General features: G+C 46.8%; 1 protein-coding gene across 2 annotated transcripts in view; it reads right to left on the bottom strand.

The window, feature by feature from the left end:
- Positions 1-21,830, bottom strand: part of akt1 (v-akt murine thymoma viral oncogene homolog 1) — a 31,521-nt gene that overhangs the window by 8,958 nt on the left and 733 nt on the right. For both annotated transcript variants that reach the window (XM_078289390.1, XM_071899322.2), the window contains exons 2-7: positions 18,264-18,449; positions 3,939-4,067; positions 2,194-2,305; positions 1,744-1,870; positions 422-553; positions 228-293 (exon numbers count right to left, since the gene is read on the bottom strand). In XM_078289390.1, the coding sequence (XP_078145516.1) occupies positions 228-293; positions 422-553; positions 1,744-1,870; positions 2,194-2,305; positions 3,939-4,067; positions 18,264-18,309 (612 nt within the window). In that variant the 5' untranslated portion in view covers positions 18,310-18,449. The remainder of the gene's footprint in view (positions 1-227; positions 294-421; positions 554-1,743; positions 1,871-2,193; positions 2,306-3,938; positions 4,068-18,263; positions 18,450-21,830) is intronic.

Below are 21,830 nucleotides of genomic sequence, written 5' to 3'. Positions count from 1 at the left end.
CACCTCAGACTTTTAGAGAAAAGGGTTAACTGATAAAAAGAGGTCCAGTGTTGTCATTAGAGGCCCAGTTCTACTGCAGCCATTGTTAAGTATAGCTCTCCAAAAAATTCCTGGTAAAAATACCCCGATATTCTGAATGGATGCTGCTGAGCTGGATTGGAGAGGCTCCTGAGCATCTTTGTGAGTTAAAGGAAGGTTTGCTTTAGGTATATGGAGGGGCTCCTTACTGTCAAGAACGGATGCTTGGAATTCTGGAGGACTCTGTTCTCTGTGAGTGTGTGCGCCACTTCATCCTGAAAGAGACCACAAAGAGTGTTTGTGCAACTCCCACAATGGCTAACCATTTAGGTATCAGTCATTGCTCCGCCGCCCTCCCCCAGTGTGTTGTCCTTCCATTACTTGCTCACTGGCAAACACTCACTTTTGCTACGATCACCTCCTTCTTCAGGATCTTCATGGCGTAGTAGCGTCCTGTGGCCTTCTCCTTTACCAGGATGACTTTGCCAAAAGTGCCTTTTCCCAGGAGTTTGAGGTATTCAAAGTCGTGCATAGTCTAGAGAGCCGGAGGGGAGAAAGTGGCGTCCGGTTACAAACGGAGGCATTAACAAACTCATGCTCTAACTAGCCAGGACACACAATCCCACCGACAACAACACAGAAGCATTTAAGGCGCTATTTCACCCACCACGCAATTTCCACTCCTCTAATGGTTCGGCCTATATGTGGCCGTGTCTCAGTTAACCTCTGACCCCGGTGCTGGGGAGAATGTTGGAAACGGTTGCGTGGGGGACATCCAATCCGGTGGCCTTGGACCTTTGTGTCATGACTTGGGATCACACATGTGGGGGTGGTGAAACCCCCGTGGACATGCTATCTGGTGCTAAGCCACCCACGGCTGATGTGGAGAAAGCGGCGGGGAGCTGGAGAGAGGTGAAGCGAGGTGGAGCGAAGGGAAATGAGGCTGGGTGGATGAGTGAGGTAGGGTGAAGCAGTGGTCAAGAAGGAAGCCTAGGGTGCAATTAGGGTGAGGAGGAGTAAAGGTGGAGGAGTTTAAGTGAGTGATAATAGGTATTGTCACTGCCACTGGCCCTGACACAGTCTCTTCTCTTACCTTAGTTTTGACAGAATTAACATAGGAAATGGCTGTTGGGAACCCAGTTTAGGGCCGCCGGCGCCTCTTGGTTGCTGCATCATTACACTCATTTTCTTTCTGCTCTCTGTATGAGTGTGTTTGTGTGCGTGGGTCGATCTTACTACAGCTGCCTGTGTGTTTGTGTTTGGCTATCTGTTTGTCCTTCCTCTCTTTCAGACACCTGTTCCACGTAGTGATTCTACCTGGCAGTGGAGGCGGGCGCTGCCCTAGCTGGCCAATGTCCCATCTTTGTGCCTCAATATGTTTCTCTTTGTCTTATTTGTTTTCTTATCTCATTGTCATTGTCCATTTTATTGTGTTGCTCGCCAAAGGCTTCTTCCACCGACGGTTTTTCTCGGGAGTTTTTCCTGTCTTCTCTGAGGGTCTACGGCTAGGTAAGGTGGGTTGGCCCGTCATGTCTTTCCAACATGCTATTTTGTGTTTATTTTGTTGCATAACATATTGCATAATTTTGTTTTGTGATTGATTGTTGATAAGTCCTTTGAGACAAGGGCTATATAAATAAATAAACGTGATTATGAGTGAGGAAGGGAGGCAGATGGCTTCAAAGGAGAGCAGAGGATACACAGCAGAGTGCATGTGGGCCGTACCACTTTGTGTCGGGGTTTGGTCAGGTAGACCTCCATGTCCATGGGGTCTGGAGAGGAGTCCATCATCTCCTCCTCTTGTTTCTGCAGGCCGACAGCCACCGCCTGGATGGCTTTGGTCCATTCTTCCCTGAGGGAGGCACAGGCAGCAAAAAGATTACATCAGCCCATTTACCATGATGCAATCCCAGCAGCCCAATCACGTAATTGTCTTCTTATCAACAGGAAGGCAATTTCAAGTGCGGGTCCTGCCAATAGCCAGTGGACCAGTGGACCTTGTGCGAGTGTGTAACAACGATTTGTTGTGCATGTGTGTGTGTGTGTGCAAACAGAGCTCTCCACTGCTTTCTAGCAATGACAGCGAGGCTTTTGTATCTAAATGATTGGTGTTTATGTAAGCACATGTACTGCATTACTGCTGTATGAGCTGAGAGGTGCGTGCTTCTCTCTTGCCTCTCCTCGGGGGTCTCCACGTGGAAGGTGCGCTCGATGACAGTGGTCCACTGCAGGCAGCGGATGATAAATGTGTTGGGCTTGGGTCGTTCCGTCTTCATCAGCTGGCACTCTGACCACAGCCGGGGAGGGAGGGGGACGGAGAGGAGAGAAGGGCCAGTGTGGAGGGGAGGGGAGGAAGAGGGGAGAGACAGACCCACAGTTATAGCCATTTATCTTTATCGCCACCCTAACAGACACTGCTGGAGCCACTGCCGGCCACTTTGGAGCTGAACAGGTGCACTTTGGAGGAGGGAGAAAGCTCTGATCCTTGACTCGTCGCTCCTTCAAAGCATAACGTTCTTTAATATGGCTTTTGGTAAATAATATGAAATCTGTACAGTATTTAACAAACACCAGAATTCCTCTGAATAAATTACACTGGTGTGGGATTCATGATTTTCAATTTATAATTCTGCAATTGTTTTTGCAAAATACTCCACAACTTTTATTGTAAATAACTTAACAATCCTTTAAAAATGACTGAGATCACATTTTTAAAAATAACTGAAATTGAAATTTTACTCAATCTAATCACAGAATTTGTCAGATCATCGCAACATTTTCCTTTGACTCACAGTTTTCTTCAAATTCTCACACTTTTGCAGCAAATAAATTGCCTTATAAGCAGTTTGCAAAACAATTATTCACCACAGTGTTACAACTGAATTTGGAAAGCAGTTTTCCATCTGCATCTCCTTCGCGTTAACATCTGTTCCCAAATGAAACATGTCAGCAAATACGTCAGACTGTGACACAAAATGGCCTCCGTCTGATGGATGGAGGACAGGGGAGTGGACCACCACTGAGATCCAACATGGCTCCATCGGGGCGTCTATGTAATCCAGCTGCAGCAGCCCCGTCAGCAGCCACGCACCATGTGCACTGCGGTGGGGTCGCAGTGGTGACAAACTCAAAGCCACCGCTGATGGAGACAGAGCCTCAGAGCAGAGCCTGGATAAATAATTGAAATCAGGCGGCTAATAGCCACGATAACTCAAGAGTGTCGGGGAGGAAACATTTTGTTAAACAAACAGTATGCTGTCTAATTGCTGTGTTCAGTCATCTGCACAGCTTATCCCAGCAACTTTCTCTGATGTGAAGATGGAGCGAGCTGGGCTGCGGCTGGGCATTTTTTTGGGTTGTTGTTGCTTTATTTCACAGTACAATAGAGAGAGTTGGGAAAGATACACAGAGAGAGAGAGCGCGAGGGGGGTGACGTGCAATATATTATGTCAGGAGCCAGACTCGGAAATCACAACATCTTGAATGCACGGTAAGTGGCTTAGCCTGCCTCGCCTTGGAGCGGTGCCCCTGTCGAAAGAAGACTGGACCTCACACTGACGGGGCTGAGACGATGCTACAGCCAATTCACTAATGTTTCTATTCATTATCATTGGTGTGACATATACTGATCAGGGGTAGAGGGTTACATCGTACGAAAAGACACACCGACTCTCATATTTTCTTCTCATAGGCCTATTGGCATGCTTTCATAAGCTGGTTTTGCCTGTTATTAATTACTTACTTTGATGTTTTAATGGCAGGTAGAGAGGGGAGGTACATATGAGCTCAAAAACAAGCATATTTGGTACAACAATACAAGCATAAAACACAAAAGAAGCAAACAAAATAAGTGTAAAACACGGTTGCCAAAAACAAGAGAGGAAAAAATGTAGTGGTTTCTACTAGGAGCAGATACTCACGTGCTACAGAGAAGTTATTTAAGGGGGTTTCCAGCTGGTCCACATCTTGCGGTCGCTCCTTGTAGCCAATGAATGTACCATCACTCTTCAGGAGAAAGTACCTTGGCCTCCAGGTCTTGATGTATTCTCCTGATATGAGAGATATCGAAAATGATTATTGAATATAAAATAAAACAACTCGAGATAAAGCAACAGAGATGTGTTTGCTCACAGAAAATTCACATGCATATTAATTGAAAAACGACTTCATATGCTTTCACATGTGGTTTTATTCTCGAAATGCTGACCAGCGCACGACAATTTCGTTTATACTGTGGTTTGATGATTAATGACGAACGCCGTTCTCCTTTCTCAAGGTTCTCTCCTAATTCCCAGAGGTGCGACCCATTTCCTGCAATCTAATTGCTATGCTGTTCACTAGTGCTCCCTAAAATGACCATCTTGTCACCCTCTTTCTTTTAGTGTAGGTCAGCTGCAGGACAAATGGTGGTTTTAGTAGGAGTCAGGACCCTTTCCCCTGCCCCGTCTGTCCCCTTTCCAGCAGTCACTCCCACTGCAGACTCTCAGACTGCATTCAAAGTGTCTGAAATCCTTCCTTTCTTTCTACCATTTCCTTGTCTAGTAAAGCTCCGTGATGGAGGAACGTTACCAGGGAAGGAATAAAGAGTTCTATTCCTAAAAGTTATATATCCATTTTGGGCAAAAAAACATCACCTCAAGGTTAATAGTCTATAACTATAAAATACAGATGATGTAGTCTATAAAATGTTGTTTATCATTTTATAAACTACGGCCTTAAATTACCAGCTATCCTTTAAACAGTACCACATTTCTTTTCTTTTTTCATTTCTTTGCTGTCAGTCATTTTGTAAGACTAGGCATCGTGTTTTTCAAACAGTCGATGTGGTTTTGTAACAAAACTCTTCACAATTCCCATTTTCTAGACAACACCCGTAACCTTAAACCATGCATGTCCATCCCATTCACTTAGACACACCAGAAAAACACAAATGAATCTCTCATAGGCAGACAAAACTCAATTTATTCCGGTGATGCTTCAGGAAACGCTGCGCCAGATGTTCCGCAGACGGAAAAATAAAAAAATAAAAAAGAGCTTACGCACCATAACAAGGCAGCGGCACACATTGGAGTGGGATTTGAATATTTATACAGGAAAAGTGTAATTTATTTTTAATTACGGAGCCGCATATTAACCCCATGCAGTGTCGTAGCAAGCTGTCCTTAATTGCCCCATTTCCTCTGACACAGAAGTGTGGTGTGTGTCAGTGTGTGAGAGAGAGAGAGAGTGTGTGTGTGTGTGTGTGTGTGTGTGTGTGTGTACTAGAGAGGTAGGAGATCCATCAATATGGGCTCCTGTTCCCCTCCTTCAAACATGTACAGACACACACACACACACACACACACGCACACACAGACCACAGGCTCCAGACTAGCGAAACTGATAACAGATCTGTCTGACACAGTACAGACAGAACAGCATTCACTAATGTGTAGTCTATTTAGTATACTTCCTTATAAAACATTCAAGGCGAGAACAAGGTTTTACAGCATTGACTGAATGCCACTTTTCAAGATCAGACACTTGTTGTGACACCTCAAAGGTATGAACCAACTTCCTTTCAGCCTCCCCATTTCATTGTCTCCATTTTTTGATAAACAGACGGCGTGAGCTCACGACAGCAAACTCAACAAAAGAACATCCTCCATATAGCTTTTCTACGCCGAGATAAAAGGAGAGGAGGAAAGGAAAAAGCCACTTTAGACGCCGCAGAAATTCTGGCAAGCCTGACCGCATACGGCAGGATGCAGCCTACTAAAGGGCTCCAAGGAGGCTGCCTCTACATCACCTTCCAGCACGGCACCAAGCCATTAAACGCAAAACAAACACCCGAGTGTAAAAACACCTGATTTACTGCGACTGGCAAGGTGGAGGCACCAATCACAGCACTAGAGAAAACATCTGCCCCAGAGCACAATATCCTTTAGACTTCAATCCACAGCAGATGTCCAATATGTTATTACATTTTTCATCATGGCACAGGAGGAGATTTGTCATCGCCTGTTCTGCGGAGTAAGTGTTTTCACACCAAACACGGCTCATTTAGAAATGAGCTCGACTTTGTCAGCCTTCAGACTGCCATTCTCACTGCCTACCTTCAAAGCCACACATATGTGCTGTCCTAATTGAAATACACACCGACGGAAGGAAGTTTGGTGGGTTTCCCTCATGCTTGTTTTGATGAAATGCAATTACAGCGATGAGTCGTTTGTCTATTTTAAACTACAAGGCTCACGAATCAACGTCCACATCAGTCACCCTCACACACAGCAGTCTCCAGAGGATCCACATGCTTAGTGTGATTTATCACAAGCCTTCAAGAGAACCACATTTCCTTACTTCAGCACAATGGCGCTCGCAGACATGGCTAACATGAAATGAGCAATCAACAGAGATGTGCCCAATTCAACTTTGCTTGAGTCCCAATTAGTCAGTCAACAAGTCTCAAGTCAAGTCTCAAGTCTAAATGTAGAACATCAAGTCAAGTCAGAGCAAATCCAGGGTCCAGTATCAATTTAATATCATAAAGAAAACAAAATATCCAGGGCTTTTCAATGCAAAATGGTTTTAATAGGATAAAAACTTGGTAAGAGCATGAGTTTGATTTCTATAATCAGTTAAATTCAAGTCATGTGACTCGCGTCCAAGTCATGTGACTCAAGTCCCCACCTCTGGCAATCAAAATAGTCATTCAAAACTCAAAATAGACGCCATTTAAAAGTGTGTGTCACAAAAGTTTCAACTGGGACTTGTACCAAGAACCTGCTCCATACAGCGTAAACGTTGCCTAAATCTTTCACAGTGCAGCCAAAATGTCTCCTTAGCTTCACTCCCAGCGCCCTCCAGTCCACACCGAGCCCCGTTCTCCTCAGCCCGGCCCCAGCTGGTGCCTCGTTCTGTGGTCAGGTTTTGGCTGACCCATATCCCCCAGCTATAGCCCATGCCAGCCCGCACTGAGGACAGTATGTGCACAATGCAGAGGCAGCATAATGAGCCCCCTACCTTGGCTCTGACACTGCATCATCCTAACACCATGACATCAGAGGAAGGCTCAACCTACACGCTGGCAAGCAAGAAGCCTTGTTGGTGAACTCTAAAGGTTCAGTTCAGAAGTTTTGGTTTCGGTAGAAGTTACGGTATTATTGGAAACTCTTTGATCTAGCACAAGATGCAGGAAGTCCAGAGACAGAATCTGTTGTGACTCAGACTTGAACTTCCTAAATAAAGTGTTCTATAATGTGAACCTTCGAGTGATCTATGTGTGCTAACACTGATGACGTGAGTGCAGCAAATCACTGACAGACTGAATAAAGACCTTATGACATAACACTGATGGGCAGAGACAGGTGTTTTTGTCTATGCATGTATGTGTTTGTGTGTAAATACATTTGTGTGTGTATACTGCCTTGTAGGCACTGTAAGGCATTTGTGTACAGCAGATAACAGCAACATCCACTTTCAAAGAGTCAGAGCTTTCCTGCCAGCCCCGCTGACGCACAGCGCCGACCAGAAGCGGCATGGCTTGTCATCCACCATGTCTCCAGTGACGCAACCGTGCATGGCCTGCATCAGCTAGACATTCTTCCACACAGAGGTGGCCTCAGTCACATGGCTGTAATGAGAAGACAAAGGCCAGTTGGCCACTAGTCGTTCTCCGTCACTACACTATTTAAACAACTGTCACTCTACTGGAGTTGTGTAATTCCTATATCAAGAGCGTTATGGCTAGTTTTGATGGTTGTCACCGGGGAGAGGAGGCCACGCGGAGCGGCGAGTTCAGTGAAATAAACAAGCTCATGATGGAATGTGACACCCAGGCTCCACCTCTAAACCCCTCCTAAGATTAGTGAAACATGCTACTGTGACTTTGTAACCGCTAGAATTGAAAAAAGGGCAATTCCCATTGGTGGAAATTAGAAAAGCGAAATTGTTTGCGTGAGGCTTTTGCCATCTTGTATACTGACACGTATCTCTGATTGACATCAAATGAGAGGCGACAAAAGACAAGCCCATTCTTCAGAAACTCGATATCAATGCCTCCGACAAGTGACCACATTCATTCATTCCAACAGATGAGCTATGGGGACACACATCCTCAACTAGTATATGGTCTCTCTAGATTGAGGACATCCTGACTTCCTCATTTGCGACCACAAACCTGGTCACATGGCAACAGTGGAAACAGCCACATCCGTCTGTCTGTGTGTGTCTACACCGCTGTGTAGCGTTCCCCCCCAGTCTGCGCTGTGCAGGGCATAAACAAAGATGACCCATGTCAGTTTCCTATTTACACCTATTTCCCCTTCTTCTATTCTTATTCAGTTCTACTTTCCACACTGCCCCCTTCCTTAAGCATTAATATGGCTAGAAAGTGAAACTGACAACTAAGACTGTGCCTGAACTGTGCTTTTTGCGTTGCGGATATTGTTGCATGTGAGAAATCTAACACACAGCTGGGGATGAGAATAAATGCGGACACAGAATTATATTGCTACAGCGATATAATTATGCACAGTGCATGTTATGCAGCTGTAATGTAGGCCAGCAGACTAAACCATGGCCATATCAATTGACTAACTAAATATTAGCACAAATGTCTGATAAAATACCTTTTAAGACTTTACTACAGTGCTTCACACTTTAGACCCCAACGACATCCTGCATACAGTGAGAAACAGACGACAATGTGCTGACAAAGGACAATGGGCTTCATAGCAACACAGGAGAGCCTTCTGCTTTTAAGTCAGCTCATCATCATAGCGTTCCAGTAAACTAAACCCTTTTGATGTCAGTGTGTTCTCCAAAACAGGAAACTGCCCAATAAACAGCCAGGCCGCAACCTAGATAAGATAAAACCTGCAAACTGTCTCGTGTCTGTCTGCGACTGACAAGACAGGCACATCCCTAAAATGCACAGACATGAAGAAATACACTGAGGGGCTGAAGAACCGGAGCTGTTCTAATGTCTTACGTGTGACTCTAGACATGTGGCTGAACTCAGAACTAAACGGGGGAAGGACGGAGGGAGTAAATCGTGAATCGGAAGAGGGTGACTTGACATCGGATGAGGGATGAGAGAACTAGAGGGGATGAGAAAGCTACGCAGTGTGAGAGGGAGTTGTGCTGAGCGGAGTGGTAGTGAGACAGATCACTACATATGTTCACCACATATGCAGGCGGCGTGAGCGCAAGCGAAGTGTGTATGAGCCATGCGTACGGGTGCACGCGTGTGTATGGATGGAGGGGGCCCATGCGAAGAGCTGTCAGGCCCTGATAGAGTGTCTTTACATGACAAGCAGCTGCTGAGGTCTGGGATGCACGCTGGGCAAAGTGGAAAATAATGAACGAAGAACCGCTGCCAAACACAACAGAATTCATCTTTATTTGCCAACTGCTGTATGGCCCTGTGTGTGGACAGCTCCAGCATGCCACTGCCACGCCCTCCATACCCCAAACACACACAACCAGGAACACTTAGAGGGGGAGGGGGGGGGAAGAACAGGTTTGACCACAGCTGTACATGTTGGGGGATTGTCTTGTTTGCTTATGCATGTGTGTGTGTGTGTGTGTGTGTGTGTGTGTGTGTGTGTGTGTGTGTGTGTGTGTTTGCAGAGCTTGAACTCTGATGAATCACAAGCACTGTATATCTAAGTCTACCCATAATGGTTTGTGATCTGACGAGGTAGCACAGCAGAGCACAGAGGAAAACCTTCATCCTTTACAAAAGAAAAGAGAAAAAAAAATTAGTAGTAATGGTTAACATTTCTTAACAATGAACCAGAGTGAATCGTCCCAATCCAGATGCTGAAACGATTGAAAACCAGTAAATGCCTTCCACTGTGCAACCTTACAACTCTGAACGTTTGCCCCTGATTCCCGAGGCCATTTGTGAGAGAAAGAGGCGGCGGGGATTAAAATTTACATTAATGCTTCCTTTCGACACTGAAGCTATTTGCAAGTCAACTTGGCTTAAGAGGCCCTAACAGTAAGGACCGGCCAGGCAGGCTCATTGAGGGGTCGATAAAGAAAGGAAAAAAAAAATGCGGAAGGCTTTAGACAGAGGAGGGAGAGCGAGAGTGACAGAGGTTAGTGGCTGTTTCTGAGGAGCGTCCTGCTCTGTCCGTCTCTACGTGACAACGACAGGAATGTGGAGGTCCCAGCTGCCGTGGCTTGTTGGCTCTTTAATAAGACGCATCATGCAACATTCATGGTGCAGCCCCCCAAAAAGAGAGGCTGAGGCGTCCTAGTGGCTCAAAGCGCAGGCCATGTATCTGAGACGTCCTAGGTTCGAATCCGGCCTTGACTATTGTCGCATGTCATCCCCTTCTCTTTCCTGTTTTTATCTAGTTTGAACTGTCTAATAAAGGCCAAAATGCCCAAAATATAGTCTTAAAAAACAGAGAGGCTCACTTCTGTCATCTGGCATCATGCAACACACCCACACACACACACACACACATGCGTGCACAAGCACACACAGTGAGAGGAACCAAGAGAGCGACAGACAAAATGAGCCTCTCTCAGTGCCCACACCCAGTGGTTGGACTTCCTGAGGGGGGCTGCTGTTGGGTTTTGTCCCCGTCTGGCCATTCATGGCTTGGGGATGAGAGGAAGGGAGCCAGTGGCAACTGCATGAACTCTGTGTGTGTGTGTTTGAGTGGTGAGAATCGGATGAGAAGGGGGGGTAGGCGGAGGTTGAGGATTAGGGAATTAGAACTCCAAAGCGAGGGAGGGAGGGGGGGAGGGGGCTGCGCCTTTTGTTGGTTTTTCCTCGGCCGCCCCCTCCATCCCTTCGGCCCTTTTCTGCCGGGCCCTGCCTGTAGGCTGCAGCTGCGGCCTGCCACCCTGTGCCCTGCATCTCAATGAGGCGCGGGCCGCCCGCTCCAGAGGAGAGGGGGCTCCCTGATGGAGGGGTCACCGCTGAGCCCCGGCGCCCCCCACACTCCGCCCCCCACCATCCCCTGCTTTGAGACAGAGAGCTCTGAGCCGGGCTTCTCGTGCTGCCCGGACACCCATCTACCCCCATTTGCCCCTCTCCCCATGACCATATAAGGCAGTCCCAGGCAGGCACACAACAGGCTGGCTCACATGCCATCCTAAACCGCCCAGGAGTTTGGGCTCCTTCGTTTTTTCTTCCCTTCTCATTTTTTTTCTTCCTGCTGTCCCCCTCTCTTCTCCGATCCTCTTTTGTTGGCCCCCTCTCTCTCTCTCTCTCTCTCTCTCTCTCTCTCTCTCCCCCATGCAGCTGGATGGGGACTCCACTGCCAGGGCTTTGGCAGCAGCATCAACAGGTCACGGAGAAGGGCCGCCCCAGCCTCCAATGCAGCCCTGTCTGTCTCTTCCCCCCATCCCTCTCTCTCTCTCTCTCTCTCTCCCCGTCACTGTGGTTGCTGCTGCTACCGCAACAGGAAAAAAAGACAGGGGGATGGGGGGGTGGGGGGTGGGGGGTGGGGGGGGCGGGTGATGGAGGCTGCCCCTCTTTCTCACGCTCGTAAGAAAGCCCTCACTTCTTCTCTGTGGCGAGTGACACCTGCTGATTACCATAGAGACACTGTGGGAAGTTCCCCCCTGCCTCACTGGGGCTGAGATTTGCCCCCTCTCCCTGGGTAAACAAGCAGTCCATGGATTAGTTAACTGGGTTACTGCATGGCAAACAAATAAACACACATTATTTAGTGCAAATTAGTGCCAATTAACTCTCAATGACCAATGTACGATCTAACACCCTCACACGAACAAAGAATAAAATAAAAGGGAACTGCTTTTTTCAGAGACAGGTAAACTCCAGCTGTTGAATATTATCAAGACTGATAATTATCAAGAATTATGATAGCATTTTCTGTGATCCATCATGACGCCGAGGCCTCTGGACAGTTCGCCAAGTGCGTTCTAAGCTCCAGAATAGACTGATGTGGAGGATGTGACACAGATCTCAGCATACAGTCAAGTCTTAGTCTGCCGACAGCTGAGCATCCCAGCTTGAACAGCCCACACTCTCCGCCACTCCCTTTAGCTCTCCCTCTCTTCCAACTGGAGAGAGGTGCCAGTGATGTGATTGATGTCGGAGACGGGGAGCTTTTCGCTGGTCCAAAGCAGCTTCCGCTGCGGGTCTGTGTTGTCAGCAGGGTCATTATCCTAGCAATAGGGTGGTGAGGCGGTGGGTGGGGACTGTGCGCTGGAAGTGGGGGAGGAAGGAGAGAGGGCGAGATGGTGGGGGCCGGCAGAGGCAGAAAAGAAAGGGGGGAGTTAATACAGACAAGAGGAAGAGGAAGAATGTGGGAGTAGAATGGAAGAGAACGAGGGGAAGAGACAGAGATGAAGAGAGCGAGGAAATGACAGAGACAAAGAGGAAAGAGGGAGAGAGAGCAAGATGGGGAGAGAGAGAGGGCGAGAGAGAGAGAGAGAGAGCAACAGACAGAGACGGAGAGCGCTGCCGAGCACCACAGTTGTGGCGAGCAGGAGGACTCTGCACAGCAAAGTAAGCACGCAGCGGGCTTGCGGTGAGAGGAGACGAGTGACGGAGGTGCCACCTCCCTCGGCCTCCTGGTCCCCCACCATGCCAGCCAGCCTGCCTGCCGACAGCTGCACCCCGGCAATTTACTTCTCTCCACCACATTTAGCAGGAAGACTGCTTCCCATTACCCAGAGCAGGGGGTCCGCGCTGACGGCCAGACACCCAGCCAGAGCCCTGGCTTCCTGGGGAGACACCCTCTGCTGCTGGACCCTGCCTCTGGGGCTTCGCTCCCAACTCTGTCTGGCACTCCAACTTCCACTGCTGTTGCTACAGTCGGCTGCTGTCTGAGTGTCTAACCACCAGAGTTCGGGAAGTTATTTGTAAAGAAGTTATAAAAAAAAATATATACATGCTATAAATTACCTTTTCAGTCAAACAAATGAGTTACCCTTCATCACCACTGAATGATACACACACTTTTCTCACTCTCTTTGCTCTCTAAAATAAATCCATTTTATCTCTCACTTGGCTCTCATTCTTTTCTTAGCACTTTGCTGTTTCATGATTGTTCTTGGTCACAAGAATATTGTAAGGTACTATGGTATGGTAAGGGCACTAAGGCCCTGACCTTTGCACTCCTGATTTTTGGGTTGCTTGTAATTTGTGATTTAGGAATTTAAGCTTATTCTTATGGATAAGAATGTCAGCTAAAACGCCTAAAATGTAACTGTACTTTACACATTTTACTTTCTCTGGAGTTGAATAAGCTGCATTATTTATTCTTTTTGAGTTACTTAGACATATCAGTTATTAAATTACTTTTGCCAAGAGGGATGGTAGTCATCTATCAATTATGTGCAGAGGACAGATTTGACCATGATGTTTTGCTTTCTCCTCAGTTAAGTCAAACATTATGAGTATATTTCATGAAAATGTTAAACAGGGTGACATCACAGCTGCAATCTCTCTTTAACTTGGACCCTACCCTTGTATGTCTGAACCAAACACACGCATGCTAAGGAAGGCATGTGCTGAAACAGCCAGTGCAGTGTGAAATTTGCACATCATCATGTAAATAAACAAAAGAAGTTTACAATTACTTTCATAGTGGGTGCTGTCTGGTTTAATTTGGACTTCACTACAACAGTAGATACACTATAAGTTTAATTATGTCCATAACTCTTTGAAAAAGTTAATGTAATAACACTACTGAAACTTTAAAAGTAATGTATTAGCTTAACTTAGTTACTCATTAAAGTAATTTTATTACTGTAACTCACCGACATAAGTTATCCACAAGCTTCAACATAACAAGCAGAATGGTTTTAGGATCCATTTAATTGGATTTAGTTGTTTTATATGCACTTGAGACATGTTTGTTATGTGTAAATGGCTCAGCAATGTAGGTGAAACAACTAGGAAATTGGATCAATGAGCTGTTGCTACAGTACTGCAGTATGCAGTGTGTGTTTGTGTGTGTGTGTGTGTGTGTGTGTGTGTGTGTATTCCAACAAGAATGTGTGGCCCACGGCAGCAATAATGAGGGGATGTGTAGGAGCCTGGGTGAGCCTAGCGGTAGAGCTGGCAGCCAGTCAAAGTCCTGAAGTCCTGAGACAGTCAGCAATGCAGCGTCATGAGACAGCTTTAATCAGGTGGGTCTGCTCCTTTGAAGAGCAAAAACACAGCGCACACCTACACCGAGTTCCCTTACTGAGACCTGATAGTGAAAGAATCCATGCAGCTAAATCGCTATTAATACAGGTCTGGGAAATGTTGGCTGAATTGTTGGAGGCCTGTTCACCAGATGGACAAGGCTAAATATTATTCAAAAGATGAAAAAAGGAAAAAGATCAGTCTTTCAACTACACTGACTACTGTGTTTGGTATTACACAAAATCCATGCATGCTTTCCCCCTCTACCTCCGTTCCTCCCCCCCTCTCTCACTCTCTCCCATGCACACTTTCCTGGACCACCAACAAGGTCTCGCTTGGAGGAGCAGCTCATGGGTGTCCTTCAGTCACATGACCAGCAAAGGAGCCAATCAGCTGATGAGCTCCCCACCAAACCACGAGAGGGTCTCAGCGGCACGTCGCACACAACATCCACTTTCCTGAGGCTGACTGGGTCACTGAGCAATGTTCTGGGAACATCACAAAGACGCTGCTCAACTTCTGTCTCTCTCTCTCCCCCTCGCTATCTCTACTGGTGTGTTCTCAGCTTTCCCTCCGCCTCTCCCTACCCCTCCTCTCATGACTCAGAGCCAGCTGAGCGTGCTACCCAAATCCAACAGTTGTTGTGGCCTTCGTTAGCCTAACGAGGGGGCCGGCTCTTTATACTTGTCAGGGAGCAAATGAGTCAAACAAACAAGGGCCAGGGAAGAGGGGAGGACAAGCAAGCGCTGTTCTGTTGAGCTTCACTGGGTTCTTGGCCGCAGCGCTTCCCTGGAATCTAGGGAACCCACAATCTGCCTCTTTGATGTCGGATGATGCTCTGGCTTTGATGGAAACTTTGGAAAAACACACTTGCAAAAAGAAATAACATGCTGCTCGGTCTCTGTGGCCACTAGAGGCCGTAGGCATATTCAAACTGTGTGGGTGCAGTATGTGAAGGATCTAAAAGGGAAGTATCATTTGGGGACGCATAACAACTGGTTATGATAGTCACAACAAAGTTACAGTGTTGTTGCAAGCCTCTACTTGCAATGCGGTCTGTGCATATGGGCACTGGGTAATGCACTGTTGGCAATGTAACTTCTGCAAAAATATGCTTCACACTGTCCATACAGTCACCCAGATGTGCATGCGTGTGCACACATACACACACTACTCTACTCCAGTCCTACTCCACTGTTTTGTCTTGCATTCCCAAACTGTCCTTCCAAAACAGATAAACATGATAACAGCCACTACAGCATATCCCGGGCAGTCCAGACACATGACTTTAGCACAAGGCTTAAGGAGAAAGTATGAAGGTGTGTCCTTCTGAATGAGATCATCTGACTGAGCTGAGCCTGTCTGGAACAAATGTACAGAACGCTCCAAGGCTGAGAATCTGGATCTCAAACGTGAGATTAGCCCCACTGGGCTTAAAGGGCACCAAGACACAGTGTTTGCTCCACTTTCTTTCGGGAGCCTCAAACCAGTTTACACTCGCATGCTGAACATGACTAATCAGACAGGAATCAAAGAGCGAGAGAGAGAGAGAGAGAGAGTGGCATGGATGTTCTGGGCTCCTGTGCCTGAGCTGCTCCGCTCTGTGCCCGTGACTGGCCCACCATGGAATCCTTTCATAATGTAGCGCCATTAAATGGGCATTAATGGAGGACAAGGCCACACTTCAATTGTACCTGCCCTTATTAAGTCTCCTAAGAATGTGGTACGGCTAGAGCATGTGCCGTAACACACACACACTAAATGTTGATGGAAAAAGAAGGGGTATCTTTTGTAGAAGATTAAATTGGTGTTTTGAGCGCACACATGGGAGTAATGAGCACGCTGAACATGGCTGAAAGAGGTATAAGCCATTTATTATTACGCCCACATGGAGATGTGAGTCACTTGGGTGGCGCCACCGCACTAAAAGGCTCCGCTAAAGGTGCAACATGGGATGATAGTGGCTGAGTAGGGGCTGCCTGGCTGAAATGATGGACAGCGGGACAGGGCTACTGCAGGCTCACCTTCTGTGCTGTGGCTCTGGGGCAAAGACAGCATGACAGTGACGCGACACTAAAAGCCTTCCTGTCAAGGAGGCAGGCGGACGCCCTCCAATCAAAACACAGAGGCTCTGGGTGACATTTCACAGGGCACAGCTGCTGGGCTGCGACAGCATGCCAACTCACTATTCCTGAAGGGTTGTTTGTTTAGTGTGTGTGTGTGTGTGTGCGTGCGTGTGTGTGTGTGTGTGTGTGTGTGTGTGTGTGACCACTAGGAGGGTGTGTGTGTGTCACCGCTAGAACAGTGTGTATGTGTGAGTGTGTGTGCGCACTTTACTGTCCTGTTCCACACAACCAGACTGTTTTTCTACCGGTCACTATTTGACTGCTCTTATAGTTACATTTTACACTGGCTTTCTCTCCAAGTCCTCCCTCCTTATCAACACCGCAGAAGGTGTGGAAACCTGGACCTGCGCCAAAAGTGCCAACAGAGAAGGGAATAGACACCAGAAATAACATTAAGTATACAAATTTACAGACTGAGAGAAATGACGCCTCGGGGCAAACCTTTGATGGTCAAGTCAGACAAATGCAATTTCACATCTTCCCTTCTGATGACAGCATGTGTTCCTGGTTCTGGTTTTTCCCCTGGATACAGCCACACTGACACAATTTCCCTTTACAGCCTCCGGTACTCCAAACAAAAAGTGATCACATAACTTTTGTTTTATTGATTTTTTGGGGGTTTTTTTGGAGACCCTCGGGGAATCCGGGATTGTAGTTGTAATTGTTGAGTATCAAAGAAATCACCACATACACTTTCTGGTAACTACTTCCTTATTTTCCTTTGCTCTATATGGCGCTTCTGCTAATGAAACACTAACAGTACCCAACATTTTATCCTGAACCTCCCGGGAAGGACCTGGGTGTGTCCGCCTGGGACCAACTGAGCCGAGCCAGGCTGCTGACCCTTTTCTAAAACAGCAGCCTGTTGTGTTCTTAGCCCGGGCCTTAGGGAGGAGGAGTGTGGGCTACACACCACAGCGGCGCACTGTTCCCCCCCAGAGCCCCAGGAACTCCCCTCTCCTAGTGACCTGGTCCCCTGTCACCTTATCCCCTGAGTCAGAGTCTTGGTTTCCCCTCTTCCAGTAAAAGCCTGGGTCCCTGGCAGTGGGCCCTTAAACCTCCGGTGGTTTTGGAGGAGTTTCTTATCCTACTTTGCCCCTGGTGGTGGTGCAGAAGGGGGAGGCGGGATTGGGGGGGGGGGCTCTGTGAAGCAGCCGCAGTTTGGAGGCAGAGTTAGTATGCACACATAAAGCTGCTCAAAGCCAGCAGGTATGTGAGGAATGCCTCTTCGTCCAAACACAACGGGACTCACGCCCGACACAGAGCCACGCCACGCCACACAGCACTGTCAAAGCAGCTAAATGGGGCCCACTGGGGACTCTTTGCATGGCTCTTTACATTAGATTTGGCGTATTGCCTTTTTAAGTAGGTTTACCCAGGAATCAATCACATCTCAAATATGTCATTCAGCTCAGGCATTTCTGCAGCATTCAGAAAACAAGACTGAATCTGCCAATATTGCGCTACAGTAGAACCTTGCTAATCTGAGTGCCTCAGGAATGGAGGTAATGCGGATTTGTGAAACATTTGGAGTGTGCCCGAAGTATGGCCCGAAACATACATGAAAACTATCACATGTGCATGTATTCCATGAAACCCTGTACAAATTGATTTTTCAGTTTAAATGCATTTAAGCTATTTTGAAATCTATGCATAATTCATATATTTTAGACTCTACATATTTTGTGCGCTGTGCCAGTTTGGTTACCCAGTCAGTTTGGACAGCTGACATTTCTGGTACATGAGGTTTCACTGCACACTGATGCATGTACTACACTTTTTTTTTAAATAAACAATGCATAAAGGAACCATAGCATATGAATAATGAGGAACAGGTAGTGCCAGTGTTTACCTTACTGCCATTCTGCCTCTAACTGAATAGGTTCAAATGCAGACCTTAGACTTGAAAATTATGATAAAATAAGAAAACTCTTTCAAACTAATATCAAATTGAAACTATCTCGAACTATCGAACACTGTTTTAATGACAACTTTTTAATCCGGTCATTCACCTCTTTTATGCAGCCATCCCTCCTTGACAATCACCACATTGGTCATGTTGGTGAGCAGGGTGGAGGATCCAGGATTCCTACAGGGAGAGATACAGCTTCGTTCCCCAAGTGTCCTTCACTCAGCCCAGTGCAGGAGCCTGGAGACTGGGGCCCGCGGTTTGGAGCTGCCTTCTCAATGGTGGTTACCTATTAGGTGAAGAAGAGTAAAAATTAGCCCCGTATTGAGGTGAAAGATTTTCTTTCCTCTTGTCTGAATATTAACCTTCGGGTCAACACAGAGGAGAGGCAATGGAAACTAGCAGATCCTAGTACTCTGTGGTCCAGTTAGTGGAGAATATGCTGCTAACTTTGCCATGAACCACAGTGTGAGAGATGTATGAGAAATGATCAAAGCTATGGCAGTAGTTTTACCCGTTGAAATTCAAATAAGATTGTATGTGAGACAGGATTAGACTGCAATGACAGTCATCTGATCTACACCAAACGAATTCAGTCATTCAGCAATTAAATGTGTTACAAACCTGTAGGCTACCACAACCAAATGCTTGACCTTTTGATTCATTCAGCACTTCCTCATCAAATAAAGACGGCTTTGAATGCAAGGCAGAAGCAAAAAACAATCAATTGCCATGCTTTTTAATACAAATGTCACATACCGCACCAGGCGATCTCTGACCATCGACTGAAATCAATTTGCCTGCCGCAGCTCCATCGGAGTGAGGCCATCAAAAGAGAGCTCTGTTAGAGTGGCCTCATCCAGCTTACTGGTGGGGACAACAACAGGAAGTGGATGGGGCTATTGACAGACTAGGAGTCAGTCATATCCAACACAGCCCCGAGCCCAAATACATCCGTCACTGAATAATCTATCAACGTGCCTTCAACTGCCATTCAGCTCATTTCTCTCAATGAGTAGAAGTGAGTTTATGAAAGCAAGGTTATTTTTGCCCAGTGTTTTTGTTTATTGCACTGGGTGTGTGGTACTTGTGTCACACAGTCGTTGTTGGGAGGATCTCGGAGAGGGATTTGGAAAGCACACTGAGTGCAATTCAAACTAGGATCACACAAACCGTTGGAGCCCCTTGGCATCTTAGTGTGTACTCTCTGACACAGACACGCACACATTATATACACATTGGGATACATCACACAAACAAGCTCCAGCGCACACACACCACAGCCAAAAAAGCAACACATGCACAAGGCCGGCTCTGGAGCCACAACAGAGCGCTGCTGTTTTAATGGGAGCGACCTGTTGCTACTGCGGCCTGTGTGGAAAAGCTGGGCTGCTGCCAGCACTGCAGCCAGCAGCCACTGAATGAACCCAGTACCCTGACAGCGGGTCACATGGTCCTAAGGCCTCTGGGCCGCCGCCTGCCTGCCTGCCCTGCTGTCAGTCCAGCTTTCAATCATTCATCATTCTGGCTCTGGCTCCGGGGGCCACCCCATTCAATGCAAATCAGTGTCATGCAGCAAAGATGCCACACACCGAGCCAGTCACTGGGCCAAAGAGGACAGTCCCATGTGTTTACAGCAGGAAGCAGAAAATCAGGCCGACATCACACCACTGCTTCCTTCAGCACAGATAGATGGATAGGAGATTCTATTTGCGTGATTTTCTGCCGCTGCTAGGGTAACCTGGAGAATACGCAGCTGGGTTGCAGTTGTGATGTGGACCATGGGTCTCAAACATGTAAAACTGTTCAAAGGATGAGAACACCAAGCGCACTCACTATTTGCTTGATAATACTCCCTTCAGTGTCACTTGGTTTGCGTTCAAAAGCCATGATGGAACCAATACTAGTATTATCAACCACACACTGCAAAGTTCCCGTTTCAAGTTCCTTGAAAACGCAGCACTAATGATAAGAATATTGTGGGTACGTGTAGTTCAACATCGCACCACAGCTACTGTAATCTTGCAAGCCAACTAGGATCAGGGCTCCGATCCCGTGTGATGAATTGAACAGCAACCTCTAAGATCCAGATGGCTCATGTTAACGCTGTTGTAGGTTTGCTTTTGGAGATCCATACAAAGCAAAGAGGCAAGCATACTCTTAAATCTGTCGCCCATTTATCAAAACAAAAAGGAGGATACAAACCAACTCACCACAACACACAATAATTCAGTATTCATGTTGGATCAGATAAACCAACAAAAAAAACAAAGTTCAAGAAAGGGTACAAAGCTAGACTTGATAGCAGGATGTGGATAGCAGACAGAGTAAAAGAGAAAGAGAAGTGTGAAGGCCTGATACTGGGTGCTAGACTTCAGCGGCCTCCTGATCTCCTGCGGAGCACATTCGCTTGTTACAGGATTGTGAATCTTTCATGACAGTCGTGCCTCCAATCTACTCTAATCACTTGGCTGGTGACTTGAAAGATAAGTAAACAAGTCGAATGAAGCACTAGGTATTTTAGGCCGTGTGGTGTTCACCAGCGCTGTGACACAGAGACAGACGAGGACAGTCATGTGGTGCCGACGGTGGTCCAGCATCATGCGTATCCTTCACAGCGATAACACATCTTAACTCCTGTGGCGCACGAGCCTTGGGACGGGCACAATAAGTCTGACTGTGTACGGGGCAAATTTCAAACAACATTCCTCAGATTCTGCATGCAACTGGTGGCACATTTGCGTCAACAGGGCTGCGAGGGGATGGGGAGGGGAGGGTGGGAGGTGACTGGCATTTTCGAAATAGAACAGGGAGGGCCAAACAGTAACCGGCTGCATCATTACGCCAGCTTGTTGCGTCTTCCCTCTGTCACATGCCAAGTCCCCCCACGTACGCACAGTGGACAGACGTAGTCTCATGACTGATAAAAAAAACAGCATGTTGACACCAAAGGCATAACGGGTACAACGTGCCCAGGGACAAAATGATTATTTTACTCTTTGCAGATTGTACATGCACACATAACACCTGGGAGATGGGGGAAAGCAGAGAATCGTTATCTGAGAAATACAGAACTATTTGAGCATCTTGAAGTACTCACTGACAATGATAGCAACTATAGGGGGGGTATACAGACATTAACAACATCTATTAAATGAGGTGTGTCTCCTAAGAAAAAAGAAAAGCAGTGAACTCAACAAGTTGGAGATAATGGCTTTGCATGCTGTATGTCCATCTGACCTGAACTGTCAGTGTGGCATCCGGTCAGTGCAGCAGACCAGGGGATTCCCAAACTTTCTCTCCCTCATCCACAAGCTTTAGACCACAGACTCCGAATTGATGAGATTTTGTCACAAAGAAGCCTGAGAAAATATCTGTTGTTCAATAAAAAATGTAGTATAGAATTACATAACTGTCATCACCACAGGTGGGGTGATAACAGTGAGGACAGTGAAACTTATGACCATAAGTCATCCACATGCATTCTCTCATTGCACTGACTTCTAAAGAGTGAAATAATAGAGAAATAACACTGTTCCACATTTTGCTTGGGACCTCCCTGGTAGCCCCACTATGGACCCCTGAAGGGCCCCCAAACCCCACTTTGGGAACCACTGCAACTGACAACCAGTCACAACAAAGATGTGCAACTTTGCATCAGTCTAGCTGT

This window comes from Centroberyx gerrardi, chromosome 17 (genome assembly GCF_048128805.1).
Source record: "Centroberyx gerrardi isolate f3 chromosome 17, fCenGer3.hap1.cur.20231027, whole genome shotgun sequence".
NCBI classification, from domain to species: domain Eukaryota; kingdom Metazoa; phylum Chordata; class Actinopteri; order Beryciformes; family Berycidae; genus Centroberyx; species Centroberyx gerrardi.
The sequence above is the reverse complement of the archived record's forward strand: the minus strand, read 5'-3'. Positions and strand labels throughout refer to the sequence as shown.